We start from the raw sequence: 23283 nt of genomic DNA, 5'->3' as shown, positions 1-23283 counted from the left end.
GGGCGAAGCATACACCCAGGAGTATCTCGGGTAGGTGCCCATTTGCTATCATTCAAGGACCAATGGAGGATATCTTCCTTGGACAAGTGGGTAAAAAAAAAATCTAATAGAAAAGGGTTACTTTCAGTCTTTCGGGTCTGCCACCGAAAAGGTTTTTTGCAACAAGATGGCCAAATGATAGACAGAAAAAAATGTAGTTAGGTCAGGCATTAAAGATTCAAGGGTAATCATCCCAGTATCGAAATGTCAGATGCCAAAAAAAAAGTGTGTGTGTGTTTGTTTTTTGTTGTTTTTTTTTATAACACAAAACTAAGAATAGACAATTCAGAATGGAGTCCATAAGGTCACTCATAAATGGAATGGAGCTACATGAAACTTAGGAATTTTTGAAGTCTATACATGCCAATCTTTATGTGCCTACTTTTGAATGCCATCAAAGTCTAAGATTCGCAGTCAGAGAGGCATTTTCAATTCAGGGCCCTGCTATTTGGTTTAGTAAAAGCCCCTTTGATTTTTTTTACCAAAGTCATGGCAGGCCTCCTAAGGAGGATGGGGCTAAAGATGATTCCTTATTTAGGGGTCTATTCAGCAATGATTTTTTTACATAAAAAAAAAAATGCAAACTATGATTTACGTGTGTGTATATGTATGTATGTATATGTTATTTATATATATATATATATATATATATATATATATATATATATAAATTTTTAATGTAAATCCCTATTCAGCAATGGTGTCACTGGCCAGCGGTGCCCTTTATACATCACCGCAATGGGATAATGGAGAATATCATGTATAACTGGCCATCTGTGTGGCCCTGTCCCTGGTGTCATTGGCCAGCGGTGTAAGGAATGAAAAGGGCTCATATAATTTTTCCCAACCGGAAAACTGTGGCCATAATGGTAATTCCCCAGACTGTCCCGCATTGTAGATCTATAAGGAAAATTAAAAGCTGTCATGTACAGATAGTATGCCCATCTCTACCATGCAGTCACTTTATGATCAGCTTGTGAGCCCTGATTTGGGATCCACCTGTGGACTAATAGGAGGCAGAGCTGAAACTAAACTTTTTGGTGCCCTGTGCCAGAAAGAGCATTGGCGCCCTCCAACTATTTTTTTAAATCTGGAGATAACTAGCTGAAAAAGGGCCATAACCTCTTGGGGAAGCACCAGGTAAGAGACAGGGGAGGCCAGGAGATGCTGAGGATAAAATAAGAGGAAGCTACAAGTGCGAATGATAAACAGAAAATTGACAGGCCCAAACAGTGCCTCCTACCCTGAGGTGCCCTGTGCCATGGCACAGGTCGCACTACCCTAGTTATGGCACTGATAGGAGGGACAGGAGCATACTTTTACCCAGTACCTAATAACATAACTGGAAAAACCCTGTCTGTGTAATCCATTTCCTCTTGGTAAAAACCTTCCCAGTTTGTAATTTATATAGTAAGGTATGCAGTAATCAGCGACTCTTTCTGAGTAATACTTCCTGCTGGAACTTGTATTGAGCTTTTTCCCACTGACATGCTGGTAATGTATGCTAAAAAGCTAATATTCAATAAATTAATGTATGGGCTGCCTCAAATCTCACTTGAAGATGATTTACTGACTAAATTAGTTGTTACTGGTCAAGATTCTTTAAACTTTAATTTGCATAATAATCACTTGTCTTTTGCATGCATAATATAGCCACTGCCTCTTACAAACCTAACCCAAATAGGCACCGTTTTCCATTTGAAGACGCCACATGCTTGGTACAGACTTGTGCTGTGATGCTACTTCGGGACCTATGATGCTGTGATACAAAAATGTTTTATTACAAAATGGTGTGGGGGAAAGCATTGAGGGGTCTATTTACTAAGCAGTGTTAGGAGAAGTGAAAAGTGGTAAGGTGCCAGCCAATCAGCTCCCAACTGTCATTTTTCAAACACAGCCTGTGAGATGGCAGTTAGGAGCTGATTGGCTGGCACCTTATCACTTTTCACTCTTCACTTTTCAATTCTACTAACACTGCTTAGTAAATAGACCCCTTATTCATTCATCTCAATAGAAAATTAATTGTATTATATTTGATCCTCCCAGGGCAATTCAGTTTCTGGGGACCCACTCATGTTTCATGCTGGGTTTGGGTAGCCTGGGCTGCACCAGATGTACATATGCCAATGACATGGCAGAGGCTAAGCCCCTTGCAGGAAGGAAAAGAAGTAGAGAAAGCTTCATGCATGGATTGCTAGCTCTGCTGACTAATTTCCAGACCAAGAGGAGCTGGGGCGATTTCAAATTCAGCAACATTTTACTAGTACAGTGCCCCCAATGGGTGTGCAGCACTTATGTCAGCAGTCCAAGTTGGGGTTAGGTTGTGGTTATGGTAGGGTCAGGGCTGAAATATGCTGAAAACGCTATATAGACATGCCGACTGTGGACATTCTTGCAGTGTTGATATTTTGGCAATGTTGACATTCTGAGTGTCAACCTTTTGTACCCCCTCCCAATGATCTGCAACTGCCATTGCAACATGGCTCACAAACATCTAGGTAAGCCACTAGAATGTGCCTACTGCTCTTCTTTCTTTCATAACCCTGCCTTAATCTGCCATATCTGTTCTTCATTCTAGTATACAAAGTCTGTGTCCAGTGTGACCGGTTTTCTCATGTTGAACGTACGTCTGTAATATGTGACTTATACTTTCCATACAGTACATGCACACCACAAATGTGTATGCTTACTACAGCCGTATGCAGATTCTACTGCAGCTAATACAGACTACTCCTTATGGCTGGAGAGGTGGCACAGGGGAGAGAAGGGGCACGTAAGCATAGGACGAGTACAGTTAGGACGTGTTCATGTAATTGTGCCTAGGAGCAGATACACCGGTCAGGAGCTGTAGCTCTCGCAGGGCTTCTGAGTGACTGTACATTGACCTGTCAGCTGATGGCCCTTCCCCATGAAGCCATGGCCCTTTTTTGGGTGCATAATGTCCCTTTGAAAAATGAGGGGGGCGCCAATGCTCTTTCCGGCACAGGGCACCAAATGTTAAAGATGATGAATGTTATTAAAAGGGTTAATATCCTAGTAAATTGCTAGTTTCTTATTGAAGAGGACCACACTATTAGACTGTTTTTATGCCAACACTTGACGCCATATAATTTATTATCCACTCCAAAGAACATCCCAATTTACCTTGTATTGATTTACCTTTTATTTGTGAGAGAAACTTTCTCGCTACTGGATCAACACTTCTGTTCTCTGTAATCCACTAATGTAATTGTGACAGGAATAGTTGTTAATGGATTGTTAATCAACTTAATGGTCCTTGGAGCTTACTGGCTGGAGTGGAGAAAGTTCCCAATGACTGTTTTTGGACGTACAGAAGCTAAACCTCTGCAATGTTATTACGATGACTTCCCTTGAAATAAGAGGCTCTTAATATATTTTTTTGTTCTTAAAAATTGTCATTTCTGACTTTCTCTTGATAACACCTGTTGCAAAGTGCAGAAGCCGGATACCACCTCCTCTGTTACTAGTGCAGGGACTTGCAAATAAACTCATTTATTCCGCTCCAGCTTTCCTTTGTGTTGAAGTGCTTGCTTTCATCTTCACATAGGAAAGGACTAAATAGGCTGTCATCAAAGCAAAATGGGACATTATTTGTTACTTCCCATGCTCTGTCTCCATATCCGAATGGAAAAGCAGCTCTTGCCTAAAAGCCTTTTCTTGAAAATTAGAAAGAAGATGGTGTAAAGGGTCTTGTATGCCAGTCTTGAATTGGACTAAGAATGGTACTCTGATAGCATCGTTATAGTGATTTATGGAATTGGTATATAATGAGAAGAATGGTAATCCCAATCCTTTTGGTATGTTTATATTGTACTCTACAGTCTACACTAAACCAGTCGTGCGCTAGCTGTGACCCCCAGATGGTGATGTCATTGTTCTGGGTCCCCAATAAATGATATAGAATACAAAGTGTTTGCCTGGGGAATGAAGGGCCCACCAAGGAATACAGTTGTAAGGGCCAGATATAAGGAGTGTGGCCAGCCACCACAGTGGGACTTGCCCAACCAATAGAAAGGACATGCAGAGAACAGTGTCCCTTTATAAAGGTGAGTCAGTACCACCCATTTTGGTTAGCAGGAGGGCTAATCACAAAGCAGGCACCCAGGTGCATTCATGATCCTGGTCGACCAAATTACGGTACCTTAGAGGAGGTTTCCCTGTAAACCTGTAAGCCAGTCCGACCCGGAGTATACATCCAGCAATCTGAGAGCTGCAAAAAAAGACCTGTAAAGTTGGGCTCTTTACTTCCAATTGATATGAGCATTCTACACCCACTTAATTGGTGGCGTAACTCTAATGGCGGTTACACTCGGTCAGACCATCAGGTAACGATTGTTATCTGATCGTCCTGCATGTGCTGGATCGAATATGCAGCACCTCCTCAGCTACTATAACGACCCTATAGTAAACAGGCTAACATGGTCGATATCGACCATGTTGACCTGCATGCAAGAGCGATGGTCGATATCTATATCGACCATTCGTGCCCACGCATCGACCGTCGTTTGGTTGTTGAAAGGGGTAATATTCTGGTCGATATTAACCATAACGATATTTATCGTTCATATCGACCAGAATATCTGACCGTGTGTACCCTCCATAAGGCGATGGATGTGCACACAACAGAGCTGTGATTAGGTCCTCAGCTTTACTAGATGGGGGTTTCCTTCATATACTGGTAATATCAGTTTCATTCTATAGCAAAGAGGCTCATCTAGCAGAAACCTTGGGGAATGATAATGTGGCCTCGGCCCAACACAGTGAGGATTTCTACAGTCTACATTTTGCTTGGCAACGTCTGTGCACCCTGTTTGAGTAAGTCTGCTTTAATAAAAAAAAAAAAAAAAACAGGTGGCTCATTAAAAAGTTTGGCGACCAGAGAGTAACTGCTGTTGTACTAGTATTCTGTCCCACTAAAGCCATAGCAATCACAGGCTGTACTGACAATATCCTGTTTATTTAAACTGTAACACATTGACTACGTACTGTCCCTACTCAAATGCATATTTTAATGCATGTCAAAATGCAATTAAAACACACATAAACGGCATGTATTTACTTTGATTTTTGAGTATCTAAATGTAGTTATCATATGAGGTGGCAAGCACCCAATGCACTGAAATGACACTAGAAGAGAATTTGTTGTGCATTATTTAGGTCTCATTTGGTAGAAAAAATTTTTCTCTCTTTTATATCCATTTACACACGTTAGGGGAAACCTTTTAAGGCCAATGGTTACGTAGCTCAAAGGCTCTGTCTCAAACCATTTTGATGGATTCAATTTACTTGTGGGCCTTCACTCCACTAACAGGTGTAATTGTATTTAATAGAATATGTACTGTATAATACCATATGTGTAGTTTAAATGCCGGCGCTGGAATCCCGACACCAGTCAGAATCCCAATGCCAGCATCCCGACGGTAAGTAGTGGGGTTAGAGGGAGGGTTAGGGGTTATGGTTAGGCACTAGGGGGATGGTTAGGTTTAGGCTGCGTGGAGGGAACATTAGGATACTTACAAGTAGTCTGCATCTCGACGGGGTTAGGATACAGACTGCCGGGATCCCGAGTGGCATCATCCTGTACCCAACTCATGCATTGTACTGATAACTTAGGGAAACTGCTGTGGCTTTCAAAAAAAAAAAATAAAAAAAAAATGTTTATCCTTTATCAGTATCATGGTATCTGCTCTGCACTTTATACTGTGTGTATTTTATCCACTGTGCAGTTCAGAGAGAGGGATGAACTGGAATACATCTTTAAATTCTGGCAGACTCCGGAACCCAAACTGTTCCCTATTGAGCGATATTGGGATGTGAAGAACAGGCAGTTTTTGGGCAAACGCTATGACTCCAGGAGAGGAGCCTATGACTGGGATTTAACCATGAAGCTGCATGACAGGGGGGTAAGATTCTCTGTTTTTGTTTCAAAAGGTCATCCTGAGCGCTCCCCTTGCTGGTAACACTTCTGAGCGGGAGCCTGTGTGCACACTATAGGCCATATTTTCACACTGTTGGTTTTGCAGAATATAACCTAAAATTTTGAGGTGGGTTTACATCAAGGAGTCAATTAAGTTTCTGGTTGGTCTTATCCCCCCCCCTTTCCCCCTTCAGCATAGATCGACCCAATGTAAACAGTAATTGGACAGGAACTAACTGCATGCATTGTAATATCAGTCAGATTTGTTGTGTTTTATTTAATATAGTTTAAAATATTTTTCAAAGCATATTTAAATATTGATAACCGTATATACCTTTGAGGTGTCTCGAACCACCCCGTACCCATAGGGCACCATTATAGAATAACTTCCCACCCCCCCATTTGCAATAGACCCCACAGTGGTCATAAATCCTAGCACCAACACACATACACTTTATTTATGCTCCCTCCTTCCCTCCTTCTCCTACCCTGTGACCAGTTTGCTTATTTTTTTTTTATTTTACCCTCCAGCGTCCTAATACTTTATTATCCCCACCCCACTCCTATGGGCACATGCCCTCTCCTCCCCCACATGCAAAGTGCAGTGGAGCATATGTCAGGGGGGACTGATGAGTACTTTATCTCCGTCCCCTTTTATCTCTCTCCAAGACTTAGGGCCTGATTCAGAGGCGCATGCTGTTTGAGTGCGCTCGCTCTGAATCAGGGCGTTTCTTTTTTTGTTTCGACCTCCAGGCCGCTCGCAAAGTTGTGGGTGACCACCCACAGCTTGTGCGAGCTTCCTGGCGATGGTCGCGATTATCGCGACCATCTGGTTTGCGAGGAGACCCTGTGGTAGGGTCTCAGCTCCTGCAAGCCCGAGTGGACTTCCTGCTCTAATAGAGCAGGAAGTCCACTACTGGCATCACGAGTGATGGCAGTAGGGCCGCCCTCAAACGGAAGGCGTTCCTAAGGGAACGCCTGCGTTTGTGCAGCCACCTCCCCTCCTACAAAACGGGGACAGCTGCCGCGTAATTGTAGTGAGTCCCGGAGCGATGGAGCTGCTGTCACCCGCTGGGGCTCGCGCATGCGCACGCCAGGGGCGGCACATGCATAGTGGGGGAACATTGACCCGCTTGCGAGCACGTCTGAATCAGGGCTTTAGTACATAAACCCCTAAGTGCTCCTCACTCGTGTGTCCTGCTGAGGTGCCTTGTGCACATTGTATTTATAGCAGGCTTTATGATTATGACTTCCTAAACCTGTTCACCTTTTGCAAATTAACATTTTACTTTATTGCTAACAAAAATGTTGTGGAGAAAGTCAAAGTTTTATTAGCACAGATACCACTATGTGTCCCCAGGTATTCATGCCGGACTTCATGTGTAATTGTTACCATACATATCTTTACCAGACTGTTCCTGTGAGGGTGTGTTGCATGGCCTAGGGATCAGGGGTGTGGCCGAGGTGGTGAGTTGATGGCCATTTTTGGGGGTGATCAGGTAGATAGTCGGTGTGGATGGCATGTCACAGTACAGCTTAGGGTTACGATTAAAAACACCTTTCTCTTTTAAAGTCCTGTTGACCGTCTATAATGTTTTCCTATTACGAAGAGGCAACTCCATGTCTTTCAGGCAACAGTGATAAATGCCATTGATTATAATCGCTGGAGAGAAAAAGGCATTGCATTTATGATACGGGAAGGAATCTATGATGTCCCTAATAAAACACTGTCTTCTCATATGACTGTGACAAATGTAAGTGTATGACACTTGTGCTGCCGTGAGATTGCTACTCTCCTGTGAGTAAGATGATGTTGCACTATTCTCTTCCTTGTATTCTAAGGCTGGGTACACACCTGAACGATATCAGCCCGATATGGCTAAATCGGAACGAAAAACTGAGCATATCGTGCAGTGTATATCCCAATTTGCGCGCTCCCGCGGTTGCATGCAATATCGTGTGATTGGCTGTGCAGTACGGCCAATCACACAATATCAATATCATATCAATGAAAAACGGAGCAGTGATTGTTCCATCGTTCATTACATCTTTTAAGTGTGTACCGGCAATCATGCGATGTCCAGGGTGAAGGCAAATCGCCCTGAACATCGGCATGTTTGCCTGTCGTTTAGGTGTGTACCCACCCTAACACTGCTAGTCTGTGATAACGGTAATGTGCAGTCTGCAGGGGTTGAGTGCGGGATGCCGGCGGTCAGAATCCCGACGCCTGCATCCTGACTGGGTTAGGATACCGACACCTGTCGTTGGCATCCTAACTCTCCCCCTCCGTTCCTGGTGCCTAACCCTCCCCTTAGTGCCTAACATATCCCCTAACTCTAACTTTTTTTTCTTTTGCCTATTCACATGATTCAGAAGTACTGGAACTTCTACCAAAACCTAACTTGGTGGCCATTTGTAGGAACTGGTTGTAGTTTGTTGCAGCGCCCTGCATATAATGGTCTTGAATATCCTGTTTCCTAGACTTCCAGTTAAAGAATGTCTATAAATGTCTTTCTGCTTGTGCAAAAGTTTTGCAAACGTGTCTAATATGTAGAAGAATTCCTATGAAATTTTAGATCTTATCATTTTTTTTTTTTTTTTTTTACTGATTTTTTTTTTTCTTTAGTATTTTTTTATATATTTTTATTTTTTCATTTAATTTGGATCCTAGAGATGCGTGAAAGTACAGGCTCGAGGATACTGGGGCGATATTACCACCAGTCCTTACATAACATATGGAATAGAAACTGAAGAAAAGAGCTTATTGAAAACCGCTAATGGTGTACCTACAAAGGTATATACAAACTTCTCATTTTGTCAACGTATCAATACACAAAATCACATATAGCTTTTTTAAAAATGATGCACAGAAGGTTACAGCATCCTATGAGCTGGGTTTTGTTTTTCATGCCATAAATATGTAGTTCAATATTCAAACGATTGAGTGACACCATTATACTGTAGCAGGGGTGGCCAACCAGTCAGAGGCAAAGAGCTCAAAAATACCTGTAGTCACGTTAAAGAGCCGATGGCATGCGCGCACGCAAAAAATGGGTGGTGGCATAGCTGTCACAAGGCCACGCCTCAGTTTTCTGCACACGCCTCTGACATGACTTTCGCAGGAGCATGACCTTGTGTCACACCCCCGTTTTAGTCACACTGGCGGCGAGCCCAGCACATTGAAAATACACAATTTACTTTATCTTCCCAATATATTTTTTTCACTGTAGAAGTGAAAGAAAAAAGCCACGTTCACATAAAATACACAGAAACCAGCCAGGTCCACCTAAAATACATTGAAAAAGCAAGATTCACATAATATACACTTCAGCTCCTCCATGTGTCACTCCCGTGCCATTCCATGATTACCACTGCAGCGGCCCCTCATGTGTCACTCCAGCTCCACTCTGCCACCATAAGCGAGAAAGCAGGCATCAAACCCCCCCCTCCCAGCTCTCAGGCAGTAGTCCCCATTATGTTGTGCCCATTAAGCAATGCCCCCAGTAGTTGTGGCCCTTATGCAATGTCCCCAGTAGTTGTGCCCATTAAGCAGTGCTCCCAGTAGTTGTGGCCCTTATGCAATGCCCCCTGTAGTTGTGGCCCTTATGCAATGCTCAACAAGAAAAAAGAAACACCAGGCGCTCTAATTAATCTTCTATATACTCCCCTATTTATAAAAGATTAGAATAAGTCTTATCTAAAGCTGCTATCAAGATAGGGGTATGCTTCACCTTCTGCACTGCCCCCCTGTAGCTGTGGCCCTTCTGCACTGCCCCCATGTAGCTGTGGCCCTTCTGCACTGCCCCCAGTACTAGCTCCCCTTTTCCGCCCATAACTCTATGAAGAAACTTACCTGTCTTCATGCCGCACCGCTCCATGCTGTCATGGCTCCCGAGTCCCGCCGTCACTGCCGACTCCTCCGATGCCTGCTGGATCTAACTGGATCCAGCAGGCGCGTGAGCTCCTGACATTGCGGATGACGTCACTCGTACACTGCATCACTGGGAACGCTGACCTCTGAAGCGATCAGAGGCTTCTTTAGTCTCTGATCGCTTTAGAGACCAGTGTTCTCAATACCAGTGGGGGTCTGCCGAACCGGGAGCCGCAAGGGGGAAACAAAAGGGCCGCGGGTTGGCCACCCCTGTACTATAGTAATATCAGACTTGGACCATATTTATAATCCATTTTTTTGTTATATATAAATACACACTTGTTTACTAAACATCTCGGCATGCATGTGATAATTGTCCACCGACATTTAGCAGTGTATTTACAAATTAACAGTTTGTCAATAGTGTTAAACTGCAATAGCGATTAATGTAAACAAGCTTGGCTTGGCATTGATTTCTATTACCGTTTTTAAAATGATCAGTCAAAGCCGCGATTAGTGGCTTTGGCAAACCGCTCTTTAGTAAATACACCCCTTAGAGTGATGTTAACTCCCTCATAGGCCCAAGTGTAATGGCCTGCGATTTGCGGTACTTGAGCAATTTCTGCAATATAGCTGGTTGATTTAATGCGGCAATTGATTTTACAATAAAGCCAGCCTGGTTTTGCCTTAAACATATTGCCACTTTAAATCAAACGACTGGATCGCTGAAATTGTGTCGGTTGCCGCAATTTGCAAGTGAATCAATTTGCAATTTGGGCCATAGAGCCGTTTTGATACCTAGCATACCACTTTTTGTAGAGAGGCATGAGGCATTTGTCCAAATTAATGTTGGCTAGTTTGCAAGCTTTTTAAACTACAAAATTGTACAAGACCTTGAAGCCTTTAATGCATCTGAACACTTAAAAACCGCTACATCTCACCCCTAGCAATTTTGGTGAAGCTCAACACATTGAGGTCAATCCAATTAGGTGCGAGTTGCTATTTTCTCTTCGAATTCGCATAGCAAATTCATTTTGCAATCCAATTACCAACTCTCACTGAATCAGTCAGATTGAATTCACATTTTTCCATACACAACTCACTGAGGGTGACAAAATGGAAAGGAAAATCTTTATTTTAAGGTTAAAATGTCGGGACACTGTGACGAATCCCTTGGGCACCCCCCCTAATGACTAATTAGGCAATTGGAAATTTCCAATTCGCTTACTTACCAATAATTACATGTAATGTTTGGGGGTTAATAAAAAAAACTGTCTTCAAATTACCGCAAAATCAACTTTTTCGTTTAGGCACCATAAATTTAATTACAATATTTATTTTTACTTGAAAAATAATTGATTTTTATTTTTTTACAATTTATCAAGGTGCCCTCAAAGTACCCCAAAATCACTTTTTTCCTACTTGTTTTAATTCGTTTGAGATTAAACGAATAAAGTTTACTTTTAAACTAAAAAAAAAAAAAAAAAAAAAAAGACAAATCAGCCTTGTCTCCCCACTTTTTCATGCAGTTCTCTCACATCACATTTGGCAGTCAATTCGCAAACCTCCGCTGCGAGTACAAAGAATAGATATTTTTAATTGAATTGGAGAATTCTCGGGGGTGAGTTTCAAGTAACATACTCGCTACTCACAAATCGCACTTAATTGGGTTGACCCCATGTATTTAACCACTACATATGAGGTATTTTATATATTATTATATATTCATTCTAAAAGGTGAGACCTATTTTGAGAGAACAGCTACTAAACGTATAAATATGGTTGCAGTATCAATATAAAGAAAACCTCACATAATAAAATGTAATAACTTGAAGATTTAAACCCGGGCAATGCCGGGTACTTCAGCTAGTTATTATTTTTTTATATTAATAATAATATTATTGCTATATATTTTTATTGTTTTTCTCTTTTTGTGGTGGGGATACCGATTTTGTATTTGTATACATTGTCATACACCACATACAGGGGTATTCAATATGGAACGAAAACTGGTTTTACACCGTATTCGCTATCAAAGACTTTTCGCAGGTTCGAAAAGTCTTTGAAAAAAAACGGGGATAACTTTTCACCACTGACTAGGTGTCTCAAAAAAGTGCAGAATTGGGGTTTAGGGGTACAGGCTTAAAAAAAAAAAAAAAAATAGCCTGCACCCTTCAGAATGACCCCTTGAAACGATGTGTGTCAAAAAAAAATAAATCGTGACACCCCAAAAAAGCACTTTGAATTTGGGGGCCAAAAAAAAAATGTTGGGCGACAAAGTTAAAAAATAGCGAACTTGACTCTGGGGGGGTCCCCAAGTATGCCTCAGGTTTTTTTTTTTTCATTGCAGCTGCTTGCAGCAGGTGGGGTTTTTCACGATTTTTTTCAAGTCACTTTAGCAACTTTAAAATATGCTGACCCCCATTTTCAAGTACACCACTATTTGCTGGGCATAGTTATTTTTCCCCAAAAAAAAATTCTAAATGCTCTTCTGCATCACTTTCTTCAAAGTCGCATTTATGCACATTCCACGGCTATTAGAAACCCCGACTTCCTTCAGTAGTTAAAAATGGGTGTACCCATAGTGATCCCCCATGTCTACACATCTTTAGGGGGGTCCCTAGAATATTTCCCGAAAATTCCAAAAGCCAAACCAGCACCAGGCTTGCCAGCCAGTGGTGGTTTCTAAAAATACAGGGAACAAAATGTGTAGGGTTCCACCGTATTTTAGAAACCAACACCAGGCTGCCGGGACTAGTGCTGGATTTAAATCTAGAGGGCAAAAAAGACGTGGGGTACCCCCTATATTTAAGACCAGCACCAGACCCAACCGACCGGGGTGTAATGCCACAGCCCGGAGACCCAATCACCAGGGCTCCAGGTCCAAAGCATTACACCCCAAGTTGGTCAGTGCAAGCTGGTGATCTCGGGGGAGTCGGGGACCCCCCTCTCCCGAGCACCACAGGCTTATGCTGAAGCCTGGGGCTCTTCCCCATACCCCTTGCTTGGTGGGTATGGGAATAATAGGGGGGCCAAATAATGTAACACTATTGTACTTTACAGTGAAACTACAATTGTCAGCATGCCTGCCATTATGCACTTGTGGAACTACAAGTGCCAGTAGACATGCGGCACCTGTAATTTCACTGTAAAATAAATAGTTAAAAAAAAGACAAAAAACACACACACCGTGAATAGTATAACTTTATTACACACACCTACCCATTCACGCATACTTACCTATACCAGATGTTTGGTCCCCTTGTCCAAGTAGAATATCCAAAAAACATGACCCTGCAAAGAAAAAAAATCATACTCTCCTCTATCCTGGCGCTGGTCTCCGCAGTAATCCACGTACTTGGCAAAAAAACCAAAAACGAATACACGACCAACGGACGAGCTCTGAATATGTGTGTTCCCACGCATACTCATAGCTCCCGAATGCCAGCTGACTGCACATCCACGGAACTGGCAGTCCTGAGAGCCAATCAGCGTCCAGCGCTGACTGGCTCCGGCTACTGACAGTTCCCACTTGGGCCAGTCACACCACGTGGGAACTGTCAGTAGCCTGAGCCAATCAGCTGCCGCTCAACAGTCAGCGCGGCCGCTGATTGGCTCTCAGGACTATAGATCAGAAGCAGAAAAAGTATTCTCATGTTGGGCATACACAGATTATATAACTATATCTACAAGGTACAGAAAAAGAACCTAGTTCATAGAATTAAAATATAACTTTTATTAAGGCGAATTCTAAAATAAATGTGTACAAGAAAATAAGTGATTGAAATATTGACAAAAACCTATGTTGTGTATGTCTTTTATTGACCTACTATTATCCGCATAATCGCCTAAGAAAAGAAGAAGAAATGCTTAGCCTAGTATTGGCTAATATAAGGTAGGTAACAATAACGAGAGTATCTTATTCCACAATTCTTAGAACAATAATAACCTCACCCCTTATGGATATCCTATTTATGGGGTTCATCAATCATCTCTCTATAAAGACCATACTTTTATCACATAACCATGATCTAAACTATTCTCCTTCTAAAGTAGAATTCATAAATTTGCAGCTGTATCCCACCTGTCAGAGAGATTTGACAAACTCTCTCCGGTTCAGACTATGGGCCAAATGTAATAGGGTGAGAATTTAGAAAATGTGAGAATTTAGCAGTAAACTCTCACATTGGTTGAGCTTTATCTTCAAAATGGGAAAACATCTGAATGAGATTTTAAATCGTGAGAGTTTTTTAAGTCTAATGGAGCGTACACACGGTCAGATTTGTCAGACTTGTCAGATTTGTCAGATGAACGACTGAACGATTAAACGATTTGAACGATTTGGACGATTTGACCAAAGTTTTGAACGATTTGAACGATTGAACGATTTTTGACTGCATTAAAATGAATGGAATCGTCCAAGTCTGACTGCAAACCCATCAGATGTCAGATATCGTTATCTGACAAACGGGAACGCGCATCGTTGATCGTCCATCGTTCAGGCATGTCAGATATGAACGATTTTCCTTCAGATATGAACGACTGAACGATTTTTAAATCGTTATCGTCCATATCTGAAGAAAAAATCTGATCGTGTGTATGCACCATAAAAAAACATGCAAGTTCGCTCTGTTTTTGGACTCTGACACTTTTTAAACTTTGCAAAAGTAATAAACTCTCACTTTTATAAACTCTCACCCTATTACATTTGGCCCTATGTCTCAGATACATAGCCATATTAATAACAAAAACTGTCATTCACAGTTGGTTAATATGTGTTAATAGACACTTAATTTTTGATACAGTATTTTAATAATATACCATTATATGGCCATCATATTTCAGTTCCAGTTGATCATTTAGCTGTAGCATATCCCAGAATGTTACATTAGTATCTTATAACACCATTGGAAACGTAGTATTCTCTCTATATGTGGAGCAACATTCCACTTGTTACTGAAGTCAGAGACCAGAGTTTCAATTGTAGTTTATTGATAACCATATATCATAGAATAATATATTCTCTAATTAGGGACTCATGCATATTATCTGATTTATCCATTATGGTATGTCTCACATCATTGGGTCATCTTCGTGTATTAAAACTACAATACCAAATTTTTATATTAAACTCTGACATATGTAATTAGTAGTGTCTCCTATATTAGACACTGCGGAATCACAGCTGGTGGATGTAGTATTTATTAATTACTGCTGCATAGCATTAATCATTCCACTATCATTGTGGTATGCATTTCCAGTACCGCTATCTTGTCTTATAAATTCTGACAAATATAATCAGTAGCATCTCATATCTTTCGTTCCACAATTATTGTGGTATAAATTTCCAGCAGCGTTGTCCATATGATAGAATCCGATATGTACAAACAGCAGCGTCCCATATGTTAGACACTGCAATTATTATAATTAGAATAACATAAATTAGTGTAATACAAAATGGATTCATAATTGAAAGTGATGACAAAAGTTCAACAGGTTCTAAAATAAATTATATTTAAATAAGCATCTATGTGATACTATTACTCAAAAAGTGAAAATTAAATTAAGTGATTGACGACTCCATCCTCCAATCCTAGAAAAAAAGTGGCAATATCCATCCTATGAAACCATAGTAATACCTGAAAGGTATCAAAGTTCAATTCATAAATATAGCCCTTATTGTAATTAAAATACTAGCTCAATATTAGTTAATATAAATGATTATAATTAAATAGAATTATTAATAGGATTTAATAACATCAAAGATTAATAATATTAATATCATGTGGGATTTATGACATATGTGATAAGTGCTAAACAAAACCCAATTATAATTATCAGAATACCATAAATTTGTGTAATTCACAGTGAATTCATAATTAAAAGTGTTGTCACCAAATAGTCAATATAAATATAAATAATATCTCTAAAGAATATCACAGTGATGCCATTTTTTTTCAGTGTCAAAATAGAATGACAGTTATGTTTATTATAGTGTAGCACATTTATTCTATTACTCATAAGGTGAACAAAAAGTGAAAAAGATAGTGTCTTATTTTCTTATTTTAAGTACTATCTCATGATAAAATAGTGTAGTGAATTAAATAAGAACCCATCAAAATTAGTATCAAATAACATCTGTTCATATAAAAAAAACCAGTATCAAAAATAATAAAAAAATTATGTATGTATAATATATAAAATGTAACATAGTCCATACAATAATATGTATAAAAGGAAAGTCCCATATTTATGATAAAACATATCAAAAGATTCTAACATGATGGCAATAGATGTTCTATCACAAAAATGCTCTGAAATTGATAATTCATTAAGCCCTTCGGGATTGAGGCCCCCCATTTTATAGGTCCATTTGCTTTCCCTACGTAGCAGTTCCTGTGTTAAGTCTCCACCCCTAACACCCAGTTGAACTTTTTCAATGCCAAAGACTCTCACGATTTTCATCAGAATGATTTCAAATTATTGAAAGTGTACATGCAATAGATTCAATTTTTTCTTTTTCATTAAGTCAGACACACATACTGCAACAAACAGTGTACTTCATCATAGCAGTTCTTCTTTTCCACCCATCCTTAGATGTATACCGAAGGGTGAATTTATGTGTTTCAAACGCAATTGTTCCAATCCAGAACAATATCAATTTAGATGTCAAGCACTTAGCCAGAGACTTGTAGATAGAGGATTTAGCAAAAGAGCTATTAAAAAGCGAAATATGAAGCAGATCAAAGGAACAGACAACAACTGATATATCTGAAAAATAGGAGGAAAGAAGAATCCACAGAAGTGAGATTTATTGGAGACTTTTGTAGAGAGTGGAAGGAGATCCAGTCAATATTACAAAAACATTGGAATGTATTGATGCTGGATCCTGATTTAGTGATAAATCTGAAACCTAGAGTACAGATGTCCTGGAGAAGAACACGGAACCTAAGAGACCATCTAGTACATAGTCATTTTACTAAGAAAAATAAAAAACAGCCGATTAGTAATGGGCTCATATAATTGTGGGGGATGTAGAGCATGCCAATTCATGGTAAAGACTTTGGAATTTAAGGATAAATTCCAGAAAATACATAATTCCTGATGTATTGCATTTAATGTAATCATGGATTTTATCTATTGCATTAAATGTCCCTGTGAGAAGAACTACATTGGCATGACAACTAGACCCCTTAAGCAAAGGACACTAGAACATATGGGCAATATCAGGAACTCTGTGTCTGACTTAATGAAAAAGAAAAAATTTACATCTATTGCACGACACTTTCATGATTTTCATCAGAATGATTTCAAATTATTGAGAGTCTTTGGCATTAAAAAAGTTCAACTGGGTGTTAGGGGTGGAGACTTAACACAGGAACTGCTACGTAGGGAAAGCAAATGGACTTATAAAATGGGGGGCCTCAATCCTGAAGGGCTTAATGAATTTATCTATTTCGGAGCATTTTTGTGATATAACATTTATTGCCATCATGTTAGAATCTTTTGATATAAGTTTTATCATAGATCTAAGTATGGGACTTTCCTTTTATACATATTGTATGGACTATGTTACATTTTATATATTACACATACATAATTTTTTATTATTTTTGATATTTGGTTTTTTATATGAACAGATGTTGTTTGATACTAATTTTGATGGGTTCTTATTTAATTCACTACACTATTTTATCATGTGATAGTGACTTATTTTCTTATTTTAAGTACTATCTTTTTCACTTTTTGTTCACCTTATGAGTAATAGAATCACAGTTATGTTTATTATAGTGTAGCACATTTTATTCTATTTTGACACTGATACAAAAAGTCATCACTTTGTGATATTCTTTAGAGATATTATTTATATTGAATATTTGGTGACAACACTTTTTTTAATTATGAATTCACTGAATTACACTAATTTATGGTATTCTGATAATTATAATTGGGTTTTGTTTAGCACTTATCACATGTCATAAATCCCACATGATATTAATATTAATCTTTGATGTTATTAAATCCTATTAATAATTCTATTTAGTTATAATCATTTATATTAACTAATATTGATCATGTATATGATAGTCTAGTATTTTAATTACAATAAGGGCTATATTTATGAATTGAACTTTGATACCTTTCAGGTATTACTATGGTTTCATAGGATGGATATTACCAGATGTTTTTTCTAGGATTGGAGGATGGAGTCGTCAATCACTTAATTTAATTTTCACTTTTTGAGTAATAGTATCACATAGATGATGCTTATTTAATTATAATTTATTTTAGAACCTGTTGAACTTTTGTCATCACTTTATGACATTTTTAAGGGATATTATTTATATTGTTTAATTGGTGAGGACACTTTCAATTATGAATCCATTTTGTATTACACTAATTTGTTATTCTAATTATAATAATTGGGTTTAGTTTAGTACTTATCACATATGTCATAATTTTATATTAATATTAATATTTGATGTTATTAGAATTTTATTAATTACAATAATTTATACTAACATTTGATAATATATATGATAGTCCAGTATTTTAATAACAAGTCATATTTATGAACTGAAGTTTGATATTTTTTGGTATTATGGTTTAATAGAACAGATATTACCATATGCTTTTTCTGGATTGGAGGACGGAGCCGTCAATCACCTAACTAAATTTTGATTGGAGGAAGTAGCCGTCAGTCATCTAGGATGGAGATGATTGGTTTGTACTCTTTAAGAAGATAGGCAGCCCGCAGTACGGTTGGCCCCTACGATTAAGCCACTAGCGAAACGCGCATCAGGGAGGGAGGACACGCTTGGCGTCTCCTCCGTTTTAAATGACTATACCTATGTCTGTGTCAAATAATAATATATGTGATACCGCTTACTATTATGATATTATAATTGTGAACATCTGTGATATACAAGTGATGCCGCTGACTCTTCACATTATTAAAGTTTAACATACATTATGCTGTAAGCTGAGTCTACACTGTTCACCATTGGTTAAAAATTGTTTGCTTGCACACGTGTAAAACCTACTAGTAGGAAGTAAGACTCTAGAATCCTATTTTACACTGTGTTGCAAATTGAATCGGAGCGCTGCTGGATACGCATACCACGATAAATGTGGAGCCACTCTAGCTATGCTAATAGCTGAAGTTTATAAATAAATATTGCCTATAACGGTCTGGACTCTGTAGAGTCTAACATATGGGACGCTGTGGATTATACATATCAGATTCTACCATATAGGACAGCGTTGCTGGAAAGTGACACCACAATAATTGTGGAACAAAAGATATGCAATACTACTGATTATATATGTCAGAATTTATAAGACAAGATAGCGTCTAGACTCTGCAGTGTCTAACATATGGGACGCTGCTGTTTGTACATATCGGATTCTATCATATTAACTAATATTGAGCTAGTATTTTAATTACAATAAGGGCTATATTTATGAATTGAACTTTGATACCTTTCAGGTATTACTATGGTTTCATAGGATGGATATTGCCACTTTTTTTCTAGGATTGGAGGATGGAGTCGTCAATCACTTAATTTAATTTTCACTTTTTGAGTAATAGTATCACATAGATGCTTATTTAAATATAATTTATTTTAGAACCTGTTGAACTTTTGTCATCACTTTCAATTATGAATCCATTTTGTATTACACTAATTTATGTTATTCTAATTATAATAATTGCAGTGTCTAACATATGGGACGCTGCTGTTTGTACATATCGGATTCTATCATATGGACAACGCTGCTGGAAATTTATACCACAATAATTGTGGAACGAAAGATATGAGATGCTACTGATTATATTTGTCAGAATTTATAAGACAAGATAGCGGTACTGGAAATGCATACCACAATGATAGTGGAATGATTAATGCTATGCAGCAGTAATTAATAAATACTACATCCACCAGCTGTGATTCCGCAGTGTCTAATATAGGAGACACTACTAATTACATATGTCAGAGTTTAATATAAAAATTTGGTATTGTAGTTTTAATACACGAAGATGACCCAATGATGTGAGACATACCATAATGGATAAATCAGATAATATGCATGAGTCCCTAATTAGAGAATATATTATTCTATGATATATGGTTATCAATAAACTACAATTGAAACTCTGGTCTCTGACTTCAGTAACAAGTGGAATGTTGCTCCACATATAGAGAGAATACTACGTTTCCAATGGTGTTATAAGATACTAATGTAACATTCTGGGATATGCTACAGCTAAATGATCAACTGGAACTGAAATATGATGGCCATATAATGGTATATTATTAAAATACTGTATCAAAAATTAAGTGTCTATTAACACATTATATTAACCAACTGTGAATTACAGTTTTTGTTATTAATATGGCTATGTATCTGAGACATAGGGCCAAATGTAATAGGGTGAGAGTTTATAAAAGTGAGAGTTTCTGACACTTTTTAAACTTTGTCCAAAAACAAAGTAACAGAGCGAACTTGCATGTTTTTTTAGACTTAAACTCTCAAGATTTAAAATCTCATTCAGATGTTTTCCCATTTTGAAGATAAAACTCAACCAATGTGAGAGTTTACTGCTAAACTCACATTTTCTAAACTCTCACCCTATTGCATTTGGCCCATAGTCTGAACCGGAGAGAGTTTGTCAAATCTCTCTTGACAGGTGGGATACAGCGGCAAATTGGTTATTACTGTTCTAAGAATTGTGGAATAAGATACTCTCGTTATTGTTACCTACCTTATATTAGCCAATACTAGGCTAAGCATTTCTTCTTCTTTTCTTAGGCGATTATGCGGATAATAGTAGGTCAATAAAAGACATACACAACATAGGTTTTTGTCAATATTTCAATCACTTATTTTCTTGTACACATTTATTTTAGAATTCGCCTTAATAAAAGTTATATTTTAATTCTATGAACTAGGTTCTTTTTCTGTACCCTGTAGATATAGTTATATAATCTGTGTATGCCCAACATGAGAATACTTTTTCTGCTTCTGATCTATAGTCCTGAGAGCCAATCAGCGGCCACGCTGACTGTTGAGCGGCAGCTGATTGGCTCAGGCTACTGACAGTTCCCACGTGGTGTGACTGGCCCACGTGGGAACTGTCAGTAGCCGGAGCCAATCAGCGGCCGCTCTAAAGTCAGCGCTGGATGCTGATTGGCTCTCAGGACTGCCAGTTCCGTGGATGTGCCGTCAGCTTGCATTCGGGAGCTATGAGTATGCCTGGGAACACACATATTCATAGCTCGTTCGTTGATCGTGTATTCGTTTTTGGTTTTTTTTGCCAAGTACGTGGATTACTGCAGAGACCAATGCCAGGATAGAGGTGAGTATGATTTTTTTTCTTTGTAGGGTCATGTTTTTTGGCTATTCTGCTTGGACAAGGGGACTGAACATCTGGTATAGGTAAGTATGTTTGAATGGGTAGGTGTGTGTAATAAAGTTATACTATTCACGGGGTGTGTGTTTGTCTTTTGTCTTTTTTTTAACTATTTATTTTACAGTGAATTTACAGGTGCCGCATGTCTACTGGCACTTGTAGTTCCACAAGTGCAAAATGGCAGGCATGCTGGCACTTGCAGTTTCACTGTAAAGTACAATAGTGTTACATTATTTGGCCCCCCTATTACACCCATACCCACCAAGCAAGGGGAATGGGGAAGAGCCCCAGGCTTCAGCGTAAGTCTGTGGTGCTTGGGAGAGATGGGACCCTTTTTTGGGGGGTCCCCGACTCCCCCGAGATCACCGGCTTGCGCTGACCGACTTGGGGTGAAATGCTTTGGACCTGGAGCCCCGGTGATTGGGTCTCCAGGCTGTGGCATTACACCCCGGTCGGTTGGGTCTGGTGCTGGTCTTAAATATAGGGGGTACCCCACATCTTTTTTGCCCCCTATATTTAAAACCAGCACTAGTCCCTGCAGCCTGGTGTTGGTTTCTAAAATACGGTGGAACCCTACACATTTTGTTCCCCGTATCTTTAGAAACCACAACTGGCTGGCAAACCTGGGGCTGGTTTGGCTTTTGGGGGGGGACCTTATGTAATTTTTTTTTTTGTAAATTTTTGCTACTTTTTTTTTTTTTTTTACAGGTTCAACAAAAACGGGAATTTTTGGGAAATATTCTAGGGACCCCCCCTAAAGATGTGTAGACATGGGGGATCACTATGGGTACCCCCATTTTTAACTACTGAAGGAACTCGGGGTTTCTAATAGCTGCGGCAGGAAAAAACACCTGCCAAAGCTATGTAAAAACCAGACTTTCTTTTGCAGGCAAAAATAGGGGTACCCATAGTGATCCCCATGTCTGGACATCTTTAGGGGGGTCCCAGGCATTTTTCCCAAAATTTCCCATTTTTTATTCGTTAATGGGGTCAAGGGTCATTTAAAAAAAAAAAAAATTTTTCAATTCACTACAGCAAGTGAAAAAAAGTGCAGAATTGGGGTTTGGGGGTATAAAAAAAACAGCCTGTACTTTTTGGGAATGTCCCCTTAAAAGGAAATGTTCAAAAAAAATTGTTTTAAAAAAAAATCGGGACACCCAAAAAAAAAAAAAAATATGTTGTGAAAATATAAAAAAAGGAAAAAAAAATGCCAAACTAACTAAATTAATTCTGGTGGGGTCCCCAAGTATGTGGCAGGTGTTTTCTTTCATTGCGCAAAGTAGCAGCAGGTGCATTTTTGCAGAATTTTTTAAAACCTAACTTTAGGGACTTAAAAATATGCTAGTACCCATTTTCATGTACCCCAAATTTGATGGGACCACTTTTAAAAATGAAGAAAAGAAGCTAAATGCTCTTCTGCATCGCTTCTTCAAAGTCTGGGAAAAAAACACCTGCCACGGCTATTTAAAAACCCAGACTTTCTTCTGCAGGCAAAAACGGGGATACCCATAGTGATCCCCGAGGTCTGGACATCTTTAGGGGGTCCTACAATTATTTCCAAAAAATTCCCATTTTTTTTTTTCACCGATCCAAGTATCGCTGGGTCCCGTTTTCGACGATTTCATATTGAATACGGGGATAAGCGGGAGCTCGCGCTATACTTTTTCGCTGGCAAAAGCTCCAATGTGCAGCGAAATCTTTGATGAGGTTAACGTTTCATATTGAATACCCCTCATAGTGTATACCTCTTCATGAGTGCTTCACAGTGGTTACTGACAGACCCTGGAGAAGTAGACATAAACAAAGGGTTTATATAATATCAGCCAAAATTCTATGACCCGAAAATAAGAGGGATAATAGAGGCTAAAATCCCCACACCTAATTATCAGCAGGTACTTGATAAGACTTCTGTCTCCTGGAATCTTCCCAAGAGAGTATTTTTTTTTTTTTTTATTGGTCGAATTTACACAGAACTTTGTCATATAAAAGGAACATGTAACAAAGAAACCAGTCTAGTGTCCA

The 23283-nt window shown here is 39.0% G+C and overlaps 1 protein-coding gene across 3 annotated transcripts in view; it reads left to right on the top strand.

The window, feature by feature from the left end:
• The window catches only part of DNAAF3 (dynein axonemal assembly factor 3), a 48780-nt gene that overhangs the window by 18924 nt on the left and 6573 nt on the right, over positions 1-23283 (top strand). For all 3 annotated transcript variants that reach the window (XM_088451004.1, XM_088451006.1, XM_088451003.1), the window contains exons 6-8: positions 5787-5963; positions 7609-7731; positions 8649-8771. In XM_088451004.1, the coding sequence (XP_088307130.1) occupies positions 5787-5963; positions 7609-7731; positions 8649-8771 (423 nt within the window). The remainder of the gene's footprint in view (positions 1-5786; positions 5964-7608; positions 7732-8648; positions 8772-23283) is intronic.

The sequence above is a fragment of the Taudactylus pleione genome, unplaced genomic scaffold (assembly GCF_031769625.1).
Source record: "Taudactylus pleione unplaced genomic scaffold, aTauple2 ptg000535l, whole genome shotgun sequence".
Taxonomy (NCBI): domain Eukaryota; kingdom Metazoa; phylum Chordata; class Amphibia; order Anura; family Myobatrachidae; genus Taudactylus; species Taudactylus pleione.
The sequence above is the reverse complement of the archived record's forward strand: the minus strand, read 5'-3'. Positions and strand labels throughout refer to the sequence as shown.